The sequence below is a fragment of the Chaetodon trifascialis genome, chromosome 16 (assembly GCF_039877785.1).
Source record: "Chaetodon trifascialis isolate fChaTrf1 chromosome 16, fChaTrf1.hap1, whole genome shotgun sequence".
Classification (NCBI taxonomy): Eukaryota; Metazoa; Chordata; class Actinopteri; order Chaetodontiformes; family Chaetodontidae; genus Chaetodon; species Chaetodon trifascialis.
In genome coordinates, this window is record NC_092071.1 from 6,226,262 (window position 1) to 6,249,750 (window position 23,489).

At 44.5% G+C, this 23,489-nt stretch overlaps 2 protein-coding genes across 3 annotated transcripts; both read right to left on the reverse strand.

Annotated features, from left to right (window-relative positions):
• Positions 1–5,085: 5,085 nt before the first annotated feature.
• On the reverse strand, positions 5,086–19,836 carry LOC139344683 (pterin-4-alpha-carbinolamine dehydratase 2-like). Of its 2 annotated transcripts, XM_070983018.1 has the most exons (4): positions 19,621–19,836; positions 18,517–18,648; positions 7,613–7,693; positions 5,086–5,321 (listed from the first exon to the last, which is right to left on the reverse strand). In XM_070983018.1, exons 1-4 carry the CDS (start codon positions 19,732–19,734, stop codon positions 5,226–5,228), a joined length of 423 nt encoding a protein of 140 aa, XP_070839119.1. In that variant the 5' UTR covers positions 19,735–19,836; the 3' UTR covers positions 5,086–5,225. The 2 variants fall into 2 exon arrangements, with proteins under 2 accessions (XP_070839119.1, XP_070839120.1); XM_070983019.1 differs by lacking the exon at positions 7,613–7,693 and having other exon boundaries at positions 5,205–5,321.
• A 321-nt stretch (positions 19,837–20,157) lies between these two features.
• txndc15 (thioredoxin domain containing 15) lies at positions 20,158–23,241 on the reverse strand. Its single transcript, XM_070982994.1, has 6 exons — positions 23,057–23,241; positions 22,207–22,526; positions 21,844–21,990; positions 20,863–21,026; positions 20,639–20,769; positions 20,158–20,525 (listed from the first exon to the last, which is right to left on the reverse strand). The coding sequence occupies exons 1-6, from the start codon at positions 23,151–23,153 to the stop codon at positions 20,329–20,331; spliced, it is 1,056 nt and encodes a 351-aa protein (XP_070839095.1). The 5' UTR covers positions 23,154–23,241; the 3' UTR covers positions 20,158–20,328.
• Between the last annotated feature and the right edge of the window lie 248 nt (positions 23,242–23,489).

Consider the following 23,489-nt stretch of genomic DNA (forward strand, 5'->3'; position numbering starts at 1 on the left):
TAATTCTGACAAAGCTGACACATGACAGTCATTTAGGGATTAGTGACCGTGCTGAGTCGAACTGTAGTGACTTCACAGCCAAGTTTGTGTGTGTGTGTGTGTGTGTGTGTGTGTGTGTGTGTGTGTGTGTGTGTGTGTGTGTGTGTGTGTGTGTGTGTGTGTGTGTGTGTGTGTGTGTGACTGTGTGACTGTGCTTAAAACACGGTAAAGAGAGCTGTGGGTGGCAGAGTGAAGAATGAAGTCTACTGTATGGAGGATCTGATTCAACACTATTTATTTTAAAGGAAGCCAATTATTTGACATTTTAATTCACCAACACTCCTCAGGAGCAGTGGCGTGTACAGTTACTGTACTTTCATGGGCAAAGATAAAAAAAAACAAAAAAAAAAACACTAATGTCCAGAGCTTTATTATTGTTCTCTTTCAAACACTCACTTCTTGGGGATTGACATAAGGAATTCTGGGAGATGTAAGAAATGAGTATGACAAAAGTGCATATACTAAAAGAGTAATCCAACCTTTTATGGTGGTAAAAAATATGTTGATTTTATTGTGTTTTGATGGCCTTGTTGCTCTGTTGGTTGGTGGCTCCACCACTTTAGTTCAAACTGAATAATCTTTCTATGGCTTGCCATGAAATCTTGCACATACATTCATGGTCCTCAGAGGTTTTTTGATCCCCTGACTTTTTCTTTAGCGTGACCATGAGGCTGACATTTTAATTTTGTCTTAAATTTTAGTTTTTAACCAAATGTTTGTAAAGCTGATGACAAGACTAATGATACCATCAGCAGCTGTGCTTTTAGTGCAAATTAATGTTAGCATGTTAAGGCTAAGATGGTGACATGCTAAACAGTGTGTCTGTGTAACATCAGCATGTTAGCATGCTGATGTTAGCATTTAGCTCATCGCACTGCTGGCCTAAGAACAGCCTCATAAAGCTGCTAGCATGGCTGTGGGTTCTTAGTCTTGTTAACATCGTACAGTAAATGTATTTTGATCTGTTCTGCACCACAAAACAGCTATAACATTAAATCAGATATAACATATTGATCCTTCCCAGTGAAAACCATGTATCTCCAAATTTGGTGATGCAAACAGAATAATTAAACTTCCCTTTATGGGTGGTGGAAAGTCTCTTTGCCTACTTCTTATGTTATATAAACCATTTAAATTCCTGCTGGCCTACTTTAAAAACGCACAGTCACAAACTAAAAACAGTGTTTTTCTTAGCTCATGAAAATCTGTCCATTATAATGGACGTCTGTATTAGGGAGCCTCTCTGTTGCTGATATTTTACTTCACTCTGGAATCAGCATGACAGCAATTACAGTGATCCCTCATATCCCAGAGAAAATGTGTTTTCCTTTTCACAAAAAAAGACTACTGACAACTTGTCTTTTAAATGGAAGAAGACAGCGTGAAACTGCCATTTATCAGCAAAACAGACAACAATATGTTTCTGTTCACACAGATGAGAACAGCCAGCAATTGTCCAGTAGTTACTGCAGCACCACATGGGAAATGTACATACGGGGTGCATTTGATCAAATAACAAATGCCATACAAATGTCTCTGCAAATGTTAAGCTCCTGGTTGCTTTTTGGCACCAAGCACACACTGTGATTACTATCAGCACTGTGTCTGCAGTGAATCCCACAACAGACAAGCCCACATGCTAAACACTGGCCTGTGCACTCCCCCTGGAGACTCCAAAAGCAGACTTAAGTCAAGATTGACTTTCTATGACCTCGTTATCTTTATTTGGCAGTATCAGATTGCAACTACTGGTCGGTCAACCCCATCCGCCACATGGCGGGGGAGTGAAACGGCGATTCACACACTACAGGAGAAATATGGGCCGTTATCACGCACAGCAGCTACTTGGAAAAAGCCCAGAAAGCCTCTCTCCTGCTCGCCGCTTCTTCTCTCACTCCATCTCTCTCTTTCCCCTTCTGTCGTTCTCGGTCAGTCACCAGACATTTACGCAGGGGAGAATTATTATTTTTCCATCTCAAGGTCTACACAAAAAAAGGCATCCCCCACCTGGCCCGTCCCACTCATCTATTCTCAGCTCTACCCCTTTCCACTCTTCTCTCTCTGTTTCTCCCCCTTAACTGCCCTCCCCACGTTGTCGGCCTCTTCTTTCTTCCTCATTCTTTCCCCCGTCTGTCTGCCTCCCTCTGGTTCTCATGGGCGTGTGGGTGTGAGCGTGTGTGCGTGTGTGCAGGCTGCACTGCTGGCGGTGCAGAATTAGTAGGTGAAGCTGAAAACGGATTAAGGAGCCAGAATCCAGGGAGTTCACTAATGGGAGGGCTGGCTTGGCTGCCTGCTGCTTCTGTCCATCAGCTGAGGCCAATTATCTGAAGGGGCCACATCTGGCCTGGTCTGGCCAGGCTCGGCCTTGTAGGAAAGGCTGTCTGGTCACTTAAAAAGTTCCCTCCTCCTCCTCCTCTGCGGAACGAAGATGATGGGGGCCGAGCAGTTAGAGAGGCGTGTAGGGCTGAATTGATTGGTCAGTTAATCCAGAAATTAATTAATCAACAACCATCTTCATTTATTTGTTTGTTAAAGCTGCATTTGAGGAGATGTTTACGAATATTTATTGAATGTAGGGAGAAAAGTGTGTCATTCTCTCTTATTGATCCAGTAGATTCAATCTTTTTGAGACATGCATCAAAGAGCATAATGAGAGCAGATGATGTAGTATAAAGAGCGAGAAAGTGCACATAAGGGGAAGGTTAGGGTTGATAGATGGGTCAAACACAGGGCTTTTCACCCAGGAGACCACTGATCGTGAAACCAATAGTCAATGGTGACGGTTTAACATTAACAATCCGAAGTGAGATACATGCAGTACACCAACCACAGAGAACATTTATGTGCAGAACAAATACTTTTAACTGCATGCAAATTTTATTTAATTCAATTTAAGGAGGATTTTGAATGCAAGACTTTGACTCAAGCAAAGGATCAGAGGACTTCCTCCACCGCAGCTGATGTGGTTCCCACACACATCCCACAGGCATCAAAGGAGGAGCTGCTGCAGATGAAGGTGTTGTCCTGCTGGTGTGTCACCCTAAGACAACACAAACAACATACAGTACACAGAGGAAGGTGGTCTCTGTGAGTAACATTAAGAAGACTTGAAATGTCTCATTGTTTCCAGCCTTCCAGTTGTCTTCCTGAACAAAAAGCTGCGTGGGTCAGTGTTTTGTGCAATTTAATACACAACAGATGCAACAGATCTCTAATTTTGGTCACAACTTGACATACAGATGAATGAACAGAGGTTAAGAGAGTCCAAATCATGTGTGCAATACGATATACGTCTAACTTATAGCATGTGCTTTAGCCTCACCAGCTTGTGTGTGGCCCTGGATGGCCTTCACTGTAAAAAGGCGAAACGATGTGAGAATTTGACAAATTATTTAATCTAATGTAACTGCAGCCAGTTGATAGCCCTTAAGATTCAAGTTACCATGTTAGTCAAGGCCTACATGTAACAGGAAGCCTGAGCTTCAGGAGCAGCATCCAGCTGTACGTCAAGCATGTTTGTTTTATTATTACAAGTGCAGGTAATTTAATGTTTTCACAATGCATTGGTGAATTGTAGTATTTTGATCTGTGTGGCCTCTTCTCAGCATCATCAGTGAGGATAAGATGTCAGAGAGGCCTTTCTCTTTTGCAGGGACCAGGCAGCTTGTATTAACTGTAATGACCACGCCTGCTCCACATCTAATTGCTGTTTCTTATCAGCTTTCTCTTGGCACATTTTTTCCACTGTACTTTAGCTAAAAAAAAGTTAATAATAGGTCGTTGCTAGGCCTCCTCATCTATGCCCTTCATTCCATCTGTTTTTGTCTGACTTTGACGTAACATCAGACTATTTCTTGGATTGGTGCAGTTACTTCCTGGAGTCTCTGCTGGTTGCCTCATGGTGACAAGACGGCAAAGAAACAGTCCAACATGCAACATCAGTAAAACCAAAACATGTAATTGTCACACTTTTTGTGCAGATTAAAGAGATGAAGATAGGATGTGTTAATTAGAGGTGCTGGTAGGAGGATTTTGCTAGCTTTAGACAGAACCAAGCTAGCCGTTTCCCCCCTTTTCGAGTGTTTGTGCTAAGCAAAGCTAACTGGCTGCTGGTGCTAACTTGTACGGTGTATGTACCGTACAAACCTGTGGGTGGCATCAATCTTCTGATCTAAATCTCTGCAAGAAAGTGAGAAAATGTCCATTGTCTCGAACCAACTATCCCTTTTCTTTTAGGTACAACACTCTGAACGTATGCTAGGTTTAACAACAGAACGCAATTCGGAGAACTTTTACACCTTAGCCTGAGCAGCAAAGACTGACCACACATAATTACTCATGATTTAAAAACAAGCAACCAATTCAGATTTTCCCTGAGTTACCACAACCATCCAACAGAAGACTGAGGAGTTTAGCACCTTGCTTCAGGCTAGGCACTATTAAATAAATCTTGAGGGAAAGAGCAGCATCTTACAGTCCATTAACTTCTCCAGGCTCAGAGTACAGAGCACAAGAGAGGACAGAGAAAGAGGCTTTTTGCAACAGGTTGGCAGCAGCACAGTCCTACTGATTTGGCTTTTATTGCTCTCTTTTCTCTCTGCTGATCTTCTCCTGATGGCAATCCAGTAAGGAAAACACAGCAGTCCTATCTGACTCATCCCCTACCAAAGCATAAATCAAGTAAATCCCCTTCCTACTGACTTCGACCCTTTTCCTCATTGTGCTCCACTTTCCAGGGCCAACAGGAGAACATGTGGTCTGGTGGAGGACTGACGGGGAAAAGTATCTTCTGGATCGTTGGCAGGTACCGGACGGAGTGCTGCAGAGCAATTACACTCCGTTCTAATTCCATGTGTGAAAATAAACACGGCTGAAAACTAGAAAACCGCACAGTGTCACACACAATGAAATTAAATCTGCCAGAATGAGTTAGTGGTGGAATCCTGAATCTAAACCGCAGAGCAGAGTTTTCTTCAAAGCCCTACAAAAGAGTCAGCGCAGGGCGACATGATCATAACGACATCAACGGCAGAGACAAGACCACTTCAGCAAATCAGTTTATTCTTACAGAAAGTTTGTACAAAATACAACCAAGCAAATATTTTTCACATATTTTATTTCAGACACAAGAGAGCGTAATTTTTTAAAACCGAAAGGAAGAAACTTTCTGATTAAAGACAAAAACATTACATTGAGAGCGCAATTTTGTCGATGAACTTGGCCAATTTGATGTCTCGTTTGGACAGTCCTCCGCAGTCATGTGTCGTCAGTGTGATCTGAACCTGTGAGGACAAACACACACTGTCTGTAACAGGTCAAGGATAGTTAGTGCTGTAAACACTGTTGAACTACAGGAGAAATCTTACAGAGTAACTCGTTTGGTAAAACCCCAAAATGTTCAGCTTGTATGTTATCCAATTGTCAAATTTAGACTGTGAAGAAGGATATCTGTCAGTGCTTTCATTCAGCTTCTCAAGAACTTCTCTTAGAAAGTGAATGTCATGTCAATCACTCGCTGTGTTTCCAGCAACATATTTTTATTCGCATTTTGAAGTATCGCATTAGAAAAAAAAAATAATGGAAACGTCTTCTCCTTTTCCTTTGAGGTTTATTGGCAGTTGCCACCAAGTAATTTTTCTTTACAGTTCGCAACCTCTAATTCTTCCACTGTTTATTGCAGCCGGTTTTATGCTCATTTTGAAATATCGCATTTGAAAAGCTTGACGGAAACGGCAAAATTAAAAAAAAAACTGAATTTTGCCAAAAGGTTGTACGCTCGCTTGAGGTGGTTTTGGCCTTTTTTGAAAAAGTGTTGCAAAAAAAGGAGAGATGGAAACACTGGAACATAACTCACAAGACTGATCAGCTGGTTCCACTACAAAACCCAAAGAAGAAGAAGAAGAAGAAGAAGAAGAAGAAGAAGAAGAAGAAGAAGAAGAAGCTGTTTGCATTATCATCGTCTTTCTGGATACAGGTACATGGCCAGGTCATGGTTTCGATGTATGTTTTTATATTATTTCTTTGGTCAGTTGTTTCTGCCATGACTCTAAGCATTGATTTGCCATGTAACTGCAGACTACGGCTGCTGTTCTACCAAAAAGATCCAAACTTTTTTAGAACCAGTTTTTGATCATCACAACGGTTTTTCTGTAAAACATTCCTCCAAGTGTCACACCTCCTGCTGATTTGCATCCATGAAATAATAAGAGGCTTTCATGGGTTTGTGCAGGCAGCTGCTGATGTGACTGTATGTCGGTGAAGCTGAAAAGCTAAATGTCTTCTGTGCAGCTTCTCCAGTTACAGTTGGTTGCCAGATTCAGCCGACGAGCACAGGTTTTGCTTTGCTCTCTGTGTGAAATTACTGTGATGACAAGGCTTCAGGAGGCTGAGCGCAGGCACTGCAGCTGGCTGCACACAACTCCAGCAAAAACCACAAATTGTTGTTTTTACGTTTGTGTTTAGTGAGCTTTAGAGGTGTTAGTTGGTATTATGCTTTGGACAGAACTTTGGACAGAACCAAGTTAGCTTAGTTTCCAGTCTTTATGCTAAGCTAGGTTAGCCACATCCTGATCCCAGATCTGTAATTAATGCACAGACATCAGACTGATATCAATTTTCTTACCTCAGTGTTGGAAAGTAAGCGACCGGTCATGTTTAGCTTTGATCCACATAGTGACAGATATTGTTTTGTTGTTTGGCAGGAAATGCGATAATTTCAGTGGGCACCTCAGAAATTGATGTTTTGGCTCCACCCATTGAGGTTTGACTAAATCAGTGAGGTTACTCTGAGCAAACTGTTTGTCAACTCTCATCTTAATGTTGAGAGCCGAGCAAACAGAGCAGAGCAATGAATATTAATGGAATATTAGCAGCAGCTCAGTATACATCATCTATTTTGTTGAGGCTGAACCTCAGACAGAGTGGGATTTATGTGTAAGTGTCTGGTGGAAAGTGCTGTGGGGGCCCAGAGACCTGTAGCACCATTCGACAGCCACTTTAATAAAGAGTGGATTAGGAGCAGCATTCCTGTCAGAGCGGCCCGGTCCACCACACAGTAACTCAGTGGCTACAGCCTAATGCTGAGAGATTTTCAGGGACTGGGTTTGTCATATCAACCACTACTTTATTTCTGAGGAGGAGAAAGTGAGAGCGTGCATGAGTGTTGGGGTTGCGGGGGCTTCGTGGAGGGGAGGTGGGGATATTTGCAGAGCTTTTCACAAGAAAAACGACAGGATTACAGCGCGGAGCTACTGCGTTTCTCTTTTTTTTTCGTCTTTCTGACTAACTGAGCGTGTTTCAGGCTGTGAGTGGAGAGCTCTCCAGAACCAGCGAGTTGTTTGACATGAAAAAAATCTGACTTTATCCAGGGTTGATTGATCTCGGTGCGTCTGTAATTTGTTACAAACCAAGCGTAGCATTGTAAATATGGCAGGATCTCAAACACAGAGCCGTGATAACACCGTTACATTGCACAAGCCGTGATTTCTGTAATGGATACTGAACAAATTCAGCACTGCAAGTGACTCCTCAATCACTATTACAAATTGAGACTTGGGTTTGGGAAAGTTATTACCTTATTATAAATATTGAACCATTCTGGGTGATGGTTCATCTTCTCTGCCTGCAGAGCCACTCGTGACATGAAGCCAAAAGCCTGGTTAGGATGAAACAATCAACTGTCAATCAAACACAAAGTCAGGAAGTGGATTTCTGCTGCATCACTGTTACCATTAAAACCCTTCTTTATGCAAAGTTGAAGCAGCACTTCTGTAAAAGAAGGTAGGATTTATTGCTGGCTGCAGCAGATTAAGCCAGGTGGACCTAATAAACTGGCAATGTGAGAGTTAATTGTTAGAGTTGGACCACAAATTATTTTCGAAAAAGCTTGAAATATAAACTGCGTCTTTATTTAACATTTAGCAAACTGCCCCAAAACATGTCAACATACAGACCAACAGCCAGCACAAAAACATCAACCAGCACTTTACTTTAAGGCTATTCTCTTTAGCATTTAGGAGCAATATTCAAACACTTAGTAAACAAATTGAATGCAGCTATTAGGACATTTTAACTATTCATTAATGTACAGTATCTGTCTGTAATTCTACTTTCTCCTATGAAGATATATGTTTACTACACTGTCATTCATTATCTTCACTTAAAGGCTCCACAGGAGGAGTTTTAGTTGTTGATTCATACATTAATAAATATTATCTGCTAACAACTACATTATATGTGTAATTAAGTGTTTATTAAATGATCATATACTGCATATAAAAGCTAAGTAGACTAGATTTAGAGTGTCACCAAAGAAAGGTTGACCTGGAGCACAGACAGCTCCAGAAGTGGTTGACAGCTGATTATATTTCCAGTTTAATGTGATTTCTTCAGCAGCAGGAAGAAGGCTGCAGTTCTCCAGGAACAGAAGCGAAAACACCATCAACACACAAAGCGGCGTGCTAGATGGCAAAAAAAAATTAACACTGGAGAAGAACCTGGGCAGGGGCTTCAAGGTCATTGGTCATGAAATGCAATTCATACAAAAATGTCCAACAATACACACATTTAGTGAACCTTTTTTAAAAAAAAAAAAAACCTTACAATAATCTTATGCTCCATCCCAACAAATACTGTACAACTCAACCCAAACGTGTCACCTTTTGCTAATAAGGTCAGAGTCAATAAACCATAACTCAATTAATCATTCAGTCTGTAAAATGGTTAAAATCATTATTTCCTAAAGCCCAAGCCGGCGTCTTCAGAGGTCTTGTTTTGTCTGAGAAAAAGCCCAAAAATCAAAGAATTTGGAGCCTAAAAAAAACCCCAGCTGATTAATTTTCTGCCAATTGACTCATGGATTAATCGGCCAATAGTCGCAGGTAAAACGTGCACGGCAGACATAAAGCACGAGAAGCGACGCTGCCATCGGAGGCGTGTAGAAAGCCCTCATGTATGTGCATACTTCCACAGCCACGTCAGGAGCACGCACACTCAGAAACACACACGCTCTTCACATATCGAGTTCGGCATGCGGCTCTCTCCAATCACAGGCCATCCAGGGAGTGATTATGGTTATTCTAATTATCTACAAAGAGCAGAGTGAAATCCCTCGTCATGCCCACTGTGAGCAGAGAGGAGAAAAAAAAATCAGGTAGACCTATTTCAGAGCAATTTCCCACTGCAATCTCAATTAAGCCCCTAAATACTTCCTCCCTGCCTAATTAAATCAACTGAAACGCCATTGTTTACAGGCCGAGGCGGCGGCCCCTTCCACCACCTGACATGACGAAACAGAATTACTCTCGCGGAAGAAACTGCGTTTGGCCTTTTGAGCGCGTTGTGACCAATTTCTGAGACGTCCTGTCCGGCGCTCGCGCAGCGCGACGCGTGTAACACGATCGGCAGCTTGATCAAATTGGTTATCAAGGAAACCGTCTCCTGATCAATTTAAGTAATTGGCATATTCCTGCAACTTGACCCCACTGGCACCAATTTGGAGACTGAGGCGGTCTGCTTTTTCTCAGCTCTCATTGGCTCTAATGGAGATGGTTAAGCAGCCTGTCATGTCAGGTGTTGTCCAAACATGTCCTCTCTCTGCCTCTCAGAGCCGAGCTCCGGCTAATCTGCCGCTGAGCAGCGTTGAGTGACAGCTAAAAGGATTCTGTGTGAACACTTAAGGGTTCCTGCACATCGTCCCGTTTCAAAACACCACGTTCTTTCAAAAAGTCATTTTCCAGCCTGGACTCTGTCAGGGAACAAAAAGTCATCCCAGGACGTTTCAAACTCGGGATAAGGACATTTAAATCCATAACTTTGACCTTTGTTTTAGAGAGGCTCGTTGCTGTGGTGGATCTGGGCCTTCCAGCCTCAGACGCTAATGATGCTTGTTCAAAGAAAACATGTAGAGCATCATGGCCACATCCCCCTCCGTCTCCATGTGAAATCGTCTTTAGCGTTTGTGTCCATAACAACCTAATACAACAAAAATGATGGAAATAAATTCTAAACAGTCCCAGCAACTATAAAATATCCGTTCAGTGCGGGTCTTAGTTGCGATTTAATACTCACATTTGAGGGATCCTTATCAAAAATGTTTGGTAGCGCTGTTATGTGTTTGTTAAAAGACGAATATCAGATGAGACGTCGTAATCAGAGTTATTTTTTTCTGAAAAAACACGAGCATCAGCCTCAAAACTGCAGGACCAGTCAGGCTCTGCTTAATGCCGCTTTCATTTCTCAGCTGAATTCGAGGCTTGTGGTCAGCAGTCCAAAGATGTGTGCTGATTATGGCTGGTCGACATGACTGTAAGAAAATAGTTTTTTTTTTTCTGGAACAGTTTCATAACTGCGTTCAGGCTCTTGGCGTGCAGGAGTAAAGGGTGTACTTGCCCCTTTAATAGAGGGAGGATCCCTTTTAACACTACACCTCTGCCAAATGGGTCACACCACTTTAAAAGCAACACTATCACAATAACACAACTGTAGATTCAGTGACATTACGGCGGGTCTCCAACTGCAAACATCTGCAGTCACATCTGTACGATAGCTTTCCACAGATTTCCAAACTTGGCAGAAGGAGGAACTTCCAGTCTGGACCAATAATTGGTCACTTTTCAAATCAGTTTTAATTCAAGAAGTATATTTTTCTTCCAAAGCGAGGCTCATGGTTGTTCGCCAATGATTAAGAACAAATGCTGTGTTAGTATCACATAAGGGTGTTTTTTATTTGCATTTTCAATCGGTCGAATTGATAGCGAACCAACCCCAACCAGAGCTTATCCTCATTATCCAAACTTCAAAGTGGTGGACAATATGCGGCCGTGCTGCTTTTATCAAGAGAAGTGTCACACTTCCTCAAAAAGTACATGTCAGCGTTTAGACCTCACTGATGTACAAACGAACCACAGCGCAAAACGCAATTTGGAGGACGGCGGAACGCGAAACAGAAGATGACAAGTTCATCCTGTTTGCAACATGAACCCTCAGAAAAGGCTCTTCATGTCCCAGGCGAAGAGAAACAGCGCAGTCATCTCCCACCAGCGAACCAATTGGAGTTGAATGTCCAAAAAGCCTGAAATCCTGAAAAGGCCTGAAAAATCGTGGCCTCCTCTCACAGGTGGTGGTCCCTCGGGGGCAGTAAGGGGAGTCGGCAGACACAATGCGGGCGAAGTGGTGGTGCTACGCCTGTCTGTCACCTGCAGGTCAACCCGGCGCCCTCCACTTGGGCCAAACAGGAAAATAAAACCAACCTTCAGCTCCCGGCTGAGGTCTTATGTCAACAGAGGTCAAGGACTCTCCCTCTCAAAGTGCTTTGTTTTGCCCATTTGTATTGTAACGGGGCCACACTTCTCGAGCCAGCAGGTCAGCCCGCCGCCGACTATCCATCCATTCAGCCAGCCAGCCGTCCTCTCCAACTGGCCCAACGAGCTGTAGCTGTCAGACTCAGATAATTTGACATGACATTATGCAGGCCCCCGTCTCAAATAATCAGAAACACCCGACGGCAGACCCCCGCTATGCCCCTTTCCCCACGTTCCTGCTTTTGAGGAGCCGATTGGGCGCTATTACGGCATGATTGTCATACAACACTGGATGAGACAATTTGACGTCGGAGCAGAGTGGTGCTCTCTCTCTCATTGCGGCCGTGGGCTGGAATACAGGACTCAGTTTCAAACACATGTGTCTGTTATTTACAGATCGGTTTTCCACCGCCGCGCGGTCCAGGGGCTTAGAAACGCCTGCTCTGTCTTGCCAGGACTAAGTGCATGCAGATTGCGCCTACTCTTCACTCGCCTCTGACAGACACACGCATGCACACTGATGCATGTACGAATGCACACATGCGAACCTCCTCGGCGTACACACAAGCAGGCGTCAACATGCACACGAAGACGGGCCGCTCTGCTCCGACTACCCGATGATTACCCTGCGAGCCCCATCATCACCCACGTCAGCCCCCTGGAAAACCTTCGCTCCTCCGCAGTGAAAGGCAAGAACGCTGTGAACTGCACGACGCAGGCGGCGGTGGCGGCGGCAAATATGATGATGATGATGATGACGACCACACCTCTTATGTCTCATTTCTCTTTTCCAAACGGCTCTTCAGAAGCTTCCAGCTGGCTGGACAAGGCTGCCCGCTCGGCTGACATGTAACTTAAAGCAAAATATTGAGTAGTTATGGAGCAAAGTGCTGAAGTTCCTTCGCGCAGTGGCGCTCTGCTGGTGCAACATCATAATCTGCTCAGCGCTCTTAAAGTTCAGAAACACGGCGAGGAGCTTCAATCTGACATCTGACAAAGGTGATGCACACACTCATTAAGGGACTAATATCCTGTGTTCCAAACATCCACACAAGTCAGCCCCTATTTATGCAAAGAGTGTCATGTAATGCTCAAGCACGCCGCTAAGGCCAACTTATGCAAACCCCCTCATTAACTGCAGGGTTACCAGCGAGGGCTTAAAAAGACATTGGGCTCGTCAAAAGACAGCAGACGTCAGGGCCATCTTAGCTTACCCACGGACTGATAGCCAGATTATCTAACCACCTCCGCCTGGGCGCCACACCTCGCTGCTTCCCTGCAGCCATTTTCACAAGACGAGGTGAACGCGGGACGCCTCCGGTTCCCAGGGAAAGTTCCACTTTGGAGACGGAGGTGGGAACTGAACACCGCTGAGATTAACCGGCCTCTCCGTCTGAGTAAGAGATATGGTGCGAGCGCCTGTGCGGGGCGATTATGTACGTATGTGTGTACACACCAGGGTTTAGATACGGAGTCTCAAAGGCTGATTATCAGACGTCTTTCATTTAAACGTCCTCTTCCGTGTTTCTGCTAGGAGTTTTGTCAGTGGGACAAAAACATTTATTCAAAACAGCAAAACTGTCCACTGGCTGAATTCTTTTGATGGTTCACTCACCACACCCGTGGGCTACCCTGGAAACAACACACAACAACACACAAATAAAGCATTTCATCGAATCAGGGCTGATTACTGACAATGCAGAGGAACCAAGCCATTAGTTCTCCAATTAATTGCGTCCACATTCAAAAGTATTCATTCTTTAATAACATGACATGAAGAAACCAGGCTTGTTTTAGCGTTTTTGCAGCTGTAACTTGATAACTGTTTATCATAATTAGTATTTTGTCCATTTATGCAAAGAACAACACGATTGGTCAACTGAGGAGAGCTGACTTCACAGGTCAGGAGCACGACGAGCTGATGTGTGCGTGCATGCTGTGTGTGTGCGTGTGTGCGCGCGCGTGCGTGCAGAACAGGAGGGGGACGGCTCTGAGAGTCTGGTTTACCCAGGGGCTCAGTTTTAGTTGTAGGACAACTCACTCAACACAAGCAGAGCAGGGCCCGTAACGAGAGGCAGAGGCTTGCAGGAGATTTGGTGGAGAGGGAGCCCCTGACTGAATATAAAAAGGGGATCAGCCTGCGAGAGCGCAGCGGAGGGAGCGCTCGGCGCACGGCAGCAGCTCTCCTCCTTCCTCGAAATTGGAACTTAAGTCCAGAGGCGGTGTGGACGCTGCGGCTTTCTCCGGTGCTTGTAATGCAGTCATTGTCTGCGGCGAACCACAACTCTGGCGCGTTGTTTGTCTCAAGCTTGTCTCATGTTCTTTTTTTGTTTTTGCTGCATTAGTTTTTTGCACGAATATGACTTTAATTTTGTACATTTATAAATATCCACCGCCATTTCTTTCTTTTTTAAATCTCAGCGGACATTTTGACACGGAATAACTTTCTCATACGACCTCTGAACAGTTCCTGAAGCAGCTTTGTGGAGTTTTACTGCATCTCGGCATCAGTTTGTTGCTTTTACGTGCTCATTCTGAGGCTGAACGTGGCCAAATAACACACCTCCCTGCCTATTAAATATCTGGATCCTGATATCCTCCACAATGATCTTCAGTCGTCTATGTGCAGAAGTCACTCAAAGGTTCAGAGAACATGAATACAGCCATATCGCCCCAACTAAGAAGATACCTCTGAGTGAATACTGCAAATATTTACTGAGAATGTCACAATACATCACATTGCTTAATGCAGTGATGCATCCTGTGACACCTCCTTCGCTCGAAACATCTTTCAAGAGTGTAAATTCGACTCTGACATGTAAGGACACCTGATTTTAACGTGCCAGCGTTTGAGGGGTTTCATCTGAACAGGAAACAGGAAGACGGTGGTTTTAGTAAAAATTGGTCAGCTTTGCTCACTTCTAACTCTTTGGTAGCTGCACTGATGGAGACGAGGTTCCCTTACTGCACATTTGATCAATTAGTGTTGAAAATGAAAGGAAAGGGTGAAAAAGGCATCATGATTTGCCAAATAAATAATATTCACTACACAGAGAAAAGCTGCAAATCCTAATTTTTTGCATATTTTCCCCCGAAAACTTTATCTTCTATGAGAATTGTCGTCCATCCAGCTGATTAACATCCTAATCATTTCACATATGAATGTGTGGAACACTAAATGAACCCTTCATCATCTGCTGCTCAGCCTGTAAATAAAAACAGTTTAGTGCACCCTGGACCCTCCTTCAGTGAGGGAGGGGCTTGTTCATTTCACAGGAGAGACTCGAGATAATAAGCAGCCATTTTTCCATCTCAAACGCTGCTCCTGAGTGATTCTTCTCCCCCCGTCGCTGCATGACTGTACGTTTGCGGGCAGAGATGGAATGCCATCGTTGTCAACCTCGGCTAACGCGGCACAACGGTTGAGCATGCACAGCTCACCTCTCCTCCACAAACTGCATCTTCGGGCTGCCCGTTTCACTTGTGTCGCATGAATGTTTCCACTTCATGCACTGAAATGTAAAGCAGATGGTCGTCCGTAAACATACGGTACATAACATAAGGCTCGACGCGTAAACAAGCTCAGCGACTGCAGCTTTAAAACGAGCTCAATCCCAACCGAAAGCTACAGTATTAAAGACACACACGCACAGATGTTTCCACATATGATTGCAGGGATTCTCACTGACCAAAGAGAGAGGATTTCACCTCTCAAACCTAATTAAATGTTACCGGCCGTGATGAGGAAGCAGCCACTAACAATGCAGAGTTTACCCACATGCTGCAGATAAATTATGGTCACAACAGCGTCATAACACTTTCCATTTGCTGCAATCATAGAAAAATAAAGTAAAAAAACAAAGCCAGCTGTCATCTTGCTGCTATGAGTGCCTCATGTGTTCAGCTGCACTTCAACACGCTGGATTCAGTCATACACACAGCTCCACCGCCCCCTACAGGCCGCACCAGGAAGCGCGCCCACTCACAGAGAGGGGATTTGTTATTCTCATTATAAACTCTCAGGGATCTGATTTCCTCGAGCCCATCACTCGCAGATAAGTGGCGAATGGAAATCAGCCAGCATGTCGCTCCTCATCTCCATTCCCCTCCGGTAAAAGCCCTTTAAGAACAGCCATGAAAAACGAGCTGGAGAGTTTGTGCAAATGCATCGGAGGATTGGGGTGGGTGGCTGGAGGGAGAATAAAAGAGGGTGAAAAAGAAGGACAGACAGACAGACAGACAGACAGACAGACAGACAGACAGACAGACAGACAGACAGACGGAGAGGGTTGCCAACATGTGCAATTGGAACAACATGAGCTCATTCCCCAATAACATGGGGCACAGAATGGGAATGAGAGACAGACAAAGAGGGAGAGATGGGGAAAGGAGGGTGGCAACGAGGAGCAAGAAAAAGAAAAAAAAACATGGAGCGACGCACATCCACCAGCAGGAATGACGGGGTTGTTAGTGGTTTGTGAACCAGATGAAACATTTTAACCAATTTGATTGTTTGTGAAAGAAATCATTCTGATCGAAACCCCAATTGCTGCCAACTGGCCGCCTGGCGAGTCTCAGGGTAATGCAGCCTGACGTGTCGGGGTAAGAGGAGAGGCTTTAGAGCCAGGAGGAGCAGACGGGGGAGGTCAGCGCTCGCCCCCCGACTTCAAACGCGGGGAAGTGTAAAAACAGACTATTTTAGGGGCTAAAACAACTAACGACAGGATTAGAGGAAGTCCGCTAAGTGGCCTTGAGATGTTGCAGTTTACTTCGTCCGGGCAAAGCAGCGAGCGGCCTGCCGACGCTGCGCCAAAAGGCTTTCTCTTACCCATCCAGACCCAATCAGTGCCATAGCGTGCAGACTTTATCTGACTGTAATCAGACTTACGATGATGTGATAAACCGCACCCGTCTGGCACAACAAGCACCGTGAATTTGAAGTACTTCTGTTCCACAGAGGAGGTAGATCCTGGAGAATTCACTCAGGGAAATCCTTCTCACAACAAAAACAGATAAAACGCGCTAATCTCAAGGCGCTGGCGGTTTTCTGGAGCTTTCGATCACATCCCGTGGCTTTAACCACCGGCCGTGCACGAGGGGACGGCGGCAGCACCTGTTTCTGTTCGAGCACCTGTTATCAGGTGAGCAGCCTACCTTGATCTTAGGATGTTTCATAGAAATATGAGGCACAGTGTGTTTTCTTCATCTCACGAGCTCCTTATGCAAGAACAGAATGTGGCATAAAGACGCTTTTGTGTCTGATCTGAATTATTCATGCACTGTTTTCTGTCTTCAGCAGCTTGAAAAGCACTTAGAACAATTGTTTTTATTAATATGCAAAGGATGCACACAGATCTTATGGCACAAATTACAACCTCAGCTGTCCTGATGTGATTGGGGCTGGGTATCGAACCCATAACTTGCTGAGGATTGGCCAAAATCTGTCTGTGGAATAATGTAACGAAAGATGTCACGTTTCAAAAATTCTGCGATCAGACATGTCCTGATATAAATCAGAGCTTTGTTGGTTTGGACGGTCTTTCGCTGGAGCAGAGTTGTTGCTCAGCAGCTTGTGGTGAGACCACTGAGAGGCGAGTTTTGGCATGGAGAGGAAAGCAGGACGTCACCTGAGAAAAAGGGCTGGGATTGCTAATAAACACTATTTCTGGTCAATGCATGGACACAAAGAATGAACGCGCTGTGGAGGTATCTTTCAGACTGCGTGCCTCTGCTCTGTTTATGGTGTGAATTATGTCTTCTGTTCTTATATTTTGTTTAGGAACATGCTCAGTATGTGGTATGCAGCGGTGACTTTGGTCTCTTTGAAAATGAATGGCAACTACAAGAACATTCATGGACTTGTGGTATTTTTGCATGTCATGTAATCTCACATGGGACGGGCCTTTTTGATGGTGGAACACGAAAATAAAACACTCACTCGTTCATGTTCATATTCCTGAGGTATGTGTTCTGTCTCGCGTTGGCACAAGTAGTGGAAGGGACAGCCTGAGACGTGATAAACCTGTGCATTTGGTTTTTCAAGCGCTTTAAATAAGCACGACTTTAAATAAACAACTCAGCTGTCACGTCTCCGAGCAGCACAAAGATTCACAGTGAGCCGCTCGAGCCACCGATCTGTGATTAACACGGACAAAGAGCAGGAATAATCGCTTCTCTCATAACAACCTTTCAGTGGTCATCAGCGCTTTTCTTTGCAGGTAGGAACAAAGAAAAAAAAAATCCACAAACCAAACGAAAGCAGCGAAAGCGGAGAGCGACCTGCCCCCCGCTACACCTGCAACCAATCAGCGCATAAACACAGTTGAATTTGTGTGTTTCCGACGGTTAGCGAGATGACCGTGCGTCTGGCGGTCTGCGTCCTGATCTGCATCAAACAAACCTGCAGCCAGCTAACAGCAGCCCCCCGAAGACCGCAGCAGAACACACAGGCCGACAGATTTCCACAAAAACGACAAAAAAGTGAGTTTCACCGCAGACTCTACCGGCCGTCTGGACCAAGAAACTACAAAGACTGAAGCAGATGTCAGCTGCCTGTGTGTGTGTGTGTGTGTGTGTGTGTGTGTGTGTGTGTGTGTGTGTGTGTGTGTGTGTGTGTGTGTGTGTGTGTGTGTGTGAGCGCTCCTTCTTTCATGATAAACTGAATAAAAACCATATACACACTCTAACCGGCTGCACAGCGGTGCAGATTAGGTCCAGTACTGTGCTCACATTGATTAGTTATGACTGTTAATCTCAATCATTTGAAAGAATAAAATTATGTTAGCTTCTTGAATCCAATTATTGGCTGATATTATTTAGTGACAGCGGTGAAGATGGATGTTTTAATGCTGTCAACAAGGCAAAACTCTAATATTAATCAACATGGAAACAAAAGCCAGCCCTTCTGTGTGTTCATGTCAGTTTGAAGTCATCACTGTATGAATCAAACACTTCTTTCTGACCTGCTGCACGCTGTGTGCTTGTGTGTAGTGTGTGCATACAGAGTACTCATGCATTACTTTACTGACTGAACTCTCAGCCTCGTCTAAATGTAATCTTGGCCTTAAAACCAAGTCTGAACCATAAACTAAAAGGGAAGTGACAAAGTAACCTCACTCACACAGAAAAAAAAATGTTCTTAACCCCAATGTGTCACCAAATAAATACACGCACACACCTGATTAAAGGTTTTAAAGTGAAGCTCTTTGAAGATGGCATCGCGGTCCTCCACCTCCACCCAGCCTGCAGCCCTGAGCTCCATCACCAGCTGTTCCCGGTCTGCAGGGGAGAGCCAGTGGGAGTCTGACGACTGAAGACAAACACACACAAAACTCAGAAAGCGTACAGCATCGTTTTGTCACTCCTGTTGGAGGTATTACATTTAAATAAGCACTTATTCTGCTCTCAATCTGCTCAATCTATAAGCAGAGTTACATGTGAACACCAGGTTTTGAATAAAGTTTGAGATGTGCTTCACAAATTCAGATGTCGCACTAACTGTAGCTGTTACCTGAGTGCTATTCGTGCTGCGTCCGCAAGGTGGCAGCCTTGCACCAATAATGAGCGCTAACGCTGACCTGTTGACGAACCAAACAAGCAACGGCAACACAGAAACTCAAATGGTACTCACATTGCTCCGATATCTATATTAAGTGTATAATTACTGAGCGGTAATTCTCCATAAACACATTTTTAAAGCCACAACAAACTTCATTATTTATTCTGAATCTCTTGGACATTAGCTTCCTTATTTGCAACCTCGCACTCACAATAAAACGAATATGATCCTTGTCACACTTTTTACAACCCACCATTCATTTCGGCACTTAATGTCGAAGCGATCAACTTTTTATTCAAGTCTCATAAGACGAAATACACACTACTTACAAATAAACGCTCGGGAGGAAATTACACGATTGAGCTCTTTACGTTGTAATTTTTAAGTAATTATTGTCTGGTGATTTATAGCTATTCATTTAACTATTAACGCCGAATTGAAGAAAAGCTCTGAAGCAATTCAAAAAATACCACAAATGCATCTTAATACTCGTGTCAGCTTTCAGGTTTCCAAGTAAACATAAAATACGGAGTATTGCGAATGAAGTTTGGCCCAACAGCGCGCGCTCCACGGGGCTATCGCCACCTGCTATTTCTCTGCAGTTCTTGCGCGTTATTGGATTACACTCACGCGCACATAACTCCAGCAACTGCATATGCAACACGCAGATAAGGTGTTTAGAAATGCTAATGCTAAAAGAGTGAGAGTCAGTGCAGCACTCACCATTTTAGACGAGCTGTTCCTGGAGAGCGGCGGCAGCAGCGGACCGCTCAGCCTCAGCAGACGGTTGCAGGGCCATGAGCTGCTCGTCCTCAGGCTAAACATTAACCCAGACATGGCCAGTGCTTTGTCAGCTTTCCCCTTTCTCCACTACCACCTCTTCTGATCTCTGTACGGCCTCATCTGTCCTAAACACTCTTAATCATAGCTGTTCACTTTACTGCCTGATTAAAATCCCGTATTTTCCATGGGAGTCTGGTTACGTGTCAGAAAACGTGACAAAATTAACACAAGATCAACTGTTTTCCAGCAGCATATTAATGCATATATTCTTACCGAAAACAACCTTTAATTATATGTTTGTTTGACATGATTCATTTGAAGTAAGGCCTTCGTGGCAGTTTACAAAGGTGGACATGAAGGTTTGCTTCATGTGATCCTGTTCCTACTTCACCTTAATAAAGTTTCTTTATGTAATTCAGGATTGTGGCTGAAAGGGAATATCTAATAAAAAGTACAGAAGAGAAACTACAGCTCTGATTTCACAGCTACAAATCAGTATGTTCTTTATTATAAATCACAACAGCTCCCATAAATTAATTCAGTTCATCAAACACTTGAAGAAAAAGCACATTAGCAACATTTTAATAACAAACTCAACAGTTCAATCAAACGATCGTTTACATCCAGCGACTTGCAGTCTGTGTGTTTTCAGTCCTGATGCTCGTGCTCCTGTCCCGGGATGAGCCAGCGGATGCTGTCTGTCCTCAGGATGGCGTACAGAGTGAAGCCTGTGATGAAGAGGACAGAGAAGACCAGCAGCCAGTCGATGCTCTTCACCGGGACGCTGGGGAGGGGGCCGAGGCGGTCCGCATCCGACACATTTCTGTCGGAGCTGGCATCAAATCCTGGAACACGTCAATGGGTGAGCAGATAATACAGCAGGGTGGAGGAGCAGTGCAGGAATGTCTTATGTGTCATCTTAAACATAAAAACCACATTATTTCTCTTCTGTTCGTACCTGTCTGGTTAGTGATGAAGGAGGTGAGCGTCTCCAGCGTTCTGTCGGTGTGGTTGAACCGAGCCATTGGTTTGGCCCCCTGGAACAGCAGGATGTTGGGTACTGCCACTGTCCCAAACCTCGTGGACAGGCTGATGGAAGACGGAGAAGACAAGAATTACAAAAACTCTTTCAAAGTGTGACTTTCACAGAGGCAGGGATGATGCACATCAGACCCCATTCACCTGCTGTGCTGCGAGGCATCCAGTGCCAGGAAGTGCATGCTGGGAAAGACTCGGGGCAGGGCGTTGAAGTGAGGAGCCAGGCTGGCTGAGAACTGGCACCAGGCGGTGAAGAAGAGCACGACGGAGCACTCTGTGCTGTTCGCATTCAGGAACTCCATCAGGTCCTGAGGGAAACAGGGAACAAGGACACAGACTGAGGGACTGAATCTTCTCCTCTGGCATTTTATTTCAGCAATAAAAACAGACTGACTGAATTATCAGCGTAGCCAAATCATGGCTACGCAACCCTGCTGCCGCCGCCGTATGTACGGCATCTAATGCCACATTTCCACTAGCGCGGCTCGACTCGACTCTACTCTACCTTGTTGTTTTGTGTTTCCATTAGGGATAGTACCTGGTACCCGATACTATTTTTAGTACCTGCTCTGGTGAGGTTTCAAGCGAGTAGAAGCGATACTATATGTGTGACGTCAACAGCCTGTCGGCCACTGATTGGCCGGAGAGTGTCGTCACTGGTCTGCGACGTCCAACTCCGGAAAAACAATCCCGCCCCCTCCATTGTAACGCCGGGCAACAGCAACCGCTGACTTTATTCTTTATTCTCACTCGAGGGAAATGGCTGCTCGGAAATACAACATCACCTCGATGTCCTCCATTGTTTGTCAGCTCTGTTTGCATCGCGTACAAATTGACGTCATGGCGTCGCGGCAGATGTCGCGCAGCCGTGGTATGACGACCCCGCCTACGTTGAGGAGGTACTATGAAGTACTCAATTGTAATGGAAACTCAACCAAACCAAGTAGAGTAGAGTAGAACCGAGTCGAGTGAGCTGGAACTGTGTAATGGAAATGCGCCAATAGATTCTACCACAAATGCAAAAAATGTGTTTATAACGTAAGAAGAAATTCAGAAAACAGCCTTCAGATATTAAGTGTTCATGACACTCCTCATCCAGTGAGCCTCAGAGGGCAGCATGAATACCTGTGACGCGTTGAGGACCTGCACAGTGAAACTGTCCATTCCTGTGATGTTCCTCTTATCACAGTTCACCTTGTACGTCTTGGCGGCCTCTGTGGCGTTCTGCTCCTCAGTTGGCGTGATGTCTGCGTGCACGATGTCAAGAGTGACCTGGAAGTAAACATCTACGTCAGGTCAGTTTTATTTATATAGCCCAATATTACAGGCACTTGCTTTTCGTGATTCTTCCTGTTTGTTGGCGGTTAATCAAGCTCCCACCCAAACTTTACCAGGGTTTCCCTGGAGGCAGGAGTTCATCCCTCACCCTGCTCTTTAAGTTGTCATTTACAACAACAAATTCATGCAATAGTGCTTCTAGTTAGTAACCTGGAGTGATGATTCAGAGCTCGTCTCCTCCACTGATGCTTCTCCATCAGCCAGAGCTGGTGAGCCACACTGGGCACTGTTGTCATCGCAAGGCGGGGAGAAGCCTGACTGGAAGTCTTTCACATTTTTGGGGAAGAGGGACTCGATGTCAGATGGATCGATGGGGGCTTCGGTTCCCATCACAGCATCTGCGATCTCAGCGGTCTTGAACTGCCTCTTGGGCAGAGAGTCCAGGTCCTCTGACTCCACGAACTTGGGGCTGTTCTCCAAGTCGGACACTGCATCCTCTGACAGCATGAGCTCCAGCGACTCATCGTTCTCTGAAACAAAAAAGTCAATTATAGATCAAGGCTCAGTGCATATGGTCGGTCTCTCATGGTCAGATTTATTTGAAACTGTTGTGTTAAGGTGCTGTTAGCAGCTTTGCCTAGCTAGCTAGGTCCAGCCCAATGAAATTAAAGCCAGTAAGTATTCTGGACTTACTTATTGTATTTCCATACAAATATTTGTTTTATTTAATTTTTAAGTTATACTGTGAGTGCAGCAATAACGTTAGCTTTTCCGCTAACAACCTATATGAAATTACGATGTGTTTCTAAACGCTTCACTTTATCTCTATTCATTTTAACAATCGTAATTATTTTGGAGCAACGGACAGGGTTTGGTCAAACTAACCTCTTGTAACATGAACACAACACTACGACATTTTCTTGGCATTAAATGTAATTAGCGCTGGGAGTTAACGTCTGTACGACAAGAAGATAGCTGTGAATTAAACACGAACGTCCGCTGTCAGTTTGCGGTGTTTTGCTAGCGCAGTTTAGCTAACATGCTGCTGTCAGTCTCCTACCTTGTGCGGCAACAGACGAAAACCTCAAGACATAAGAATGACACAAGATAAATAATAAAACACACGGGATGTTAAGCTTGGCGAAAATCCCCGTCATTTTTTTTAAAATGTTGCGGTATATAAGTCTGAATCACGACATGTTGAGATGTGAGGATGTTCGGCCCATAGGAAAGAACGTTTCAAGCAGTGGCGGAAGAAAATAAATGCTACACCTCCGCATTCCGCTTCCGGTCAATGAGCCGACTTCCGGCAAATTTACTTTATGTTACAAAAAATAAATGGTGTTATGATAATGTGGGTCCTAAGTAAAGTTTATTAGCAGTAGGCACGCTGCAACTACCACACAGCTCCTATTTCTGGAATTAAACACAATTTTATGACCTCCACCACCCTTTAATTCCTCACAAGACAAGACTCCCCTTTAACAGATCTG

Excerpts from the sequence above, each read along its gene's own strand:
- LOC139344683 (XM_070983018.1), bottom strand. The coding sequence starts at position 19,734 with ATGTCTGGGTTAATGTTTAGCCTGAGGACGAGCAGCTCATGGCCCTGC. Across the intron at positions 7,694-18,516 it reads ACTTTAAAACCTTTAATCAG|GCTTTTGGCTTCATGTCACG; the intron begins GTGTGTGCGTGT and ends CATCCTAACCAG. Across the intron at positions 5,322-7,612 it reads GGTTCAATATTTATAATAAG|GTTCAGATCACACTGACGAC; the intron begins GTAATAACTTTC and ends TTGTCCTCACAG.
- txndc15 (XM_070982994.1), bottom strand. The coding sequence starts at position 23,153 with ATGACGGGGATTTTCGCCAAGCTTAACATCCCGTGTGTTTTATTATTT. Across the intron at positions 21,991-22,206 it reads GCTCTGAATCATCACTCCAG|GTCACTCTTGACATCGTGCA; the intron begins GTTACTAACTAG and ends GTTTACTTCCAG. Across the intron at positions 21,027-21,843 it reads AGGTCCTCAACGCGTCACAG|GACCTGATGGAGTTCCTGAA; the intron begins GTATTCATGCTG and ends TGTTTCCCTCAG.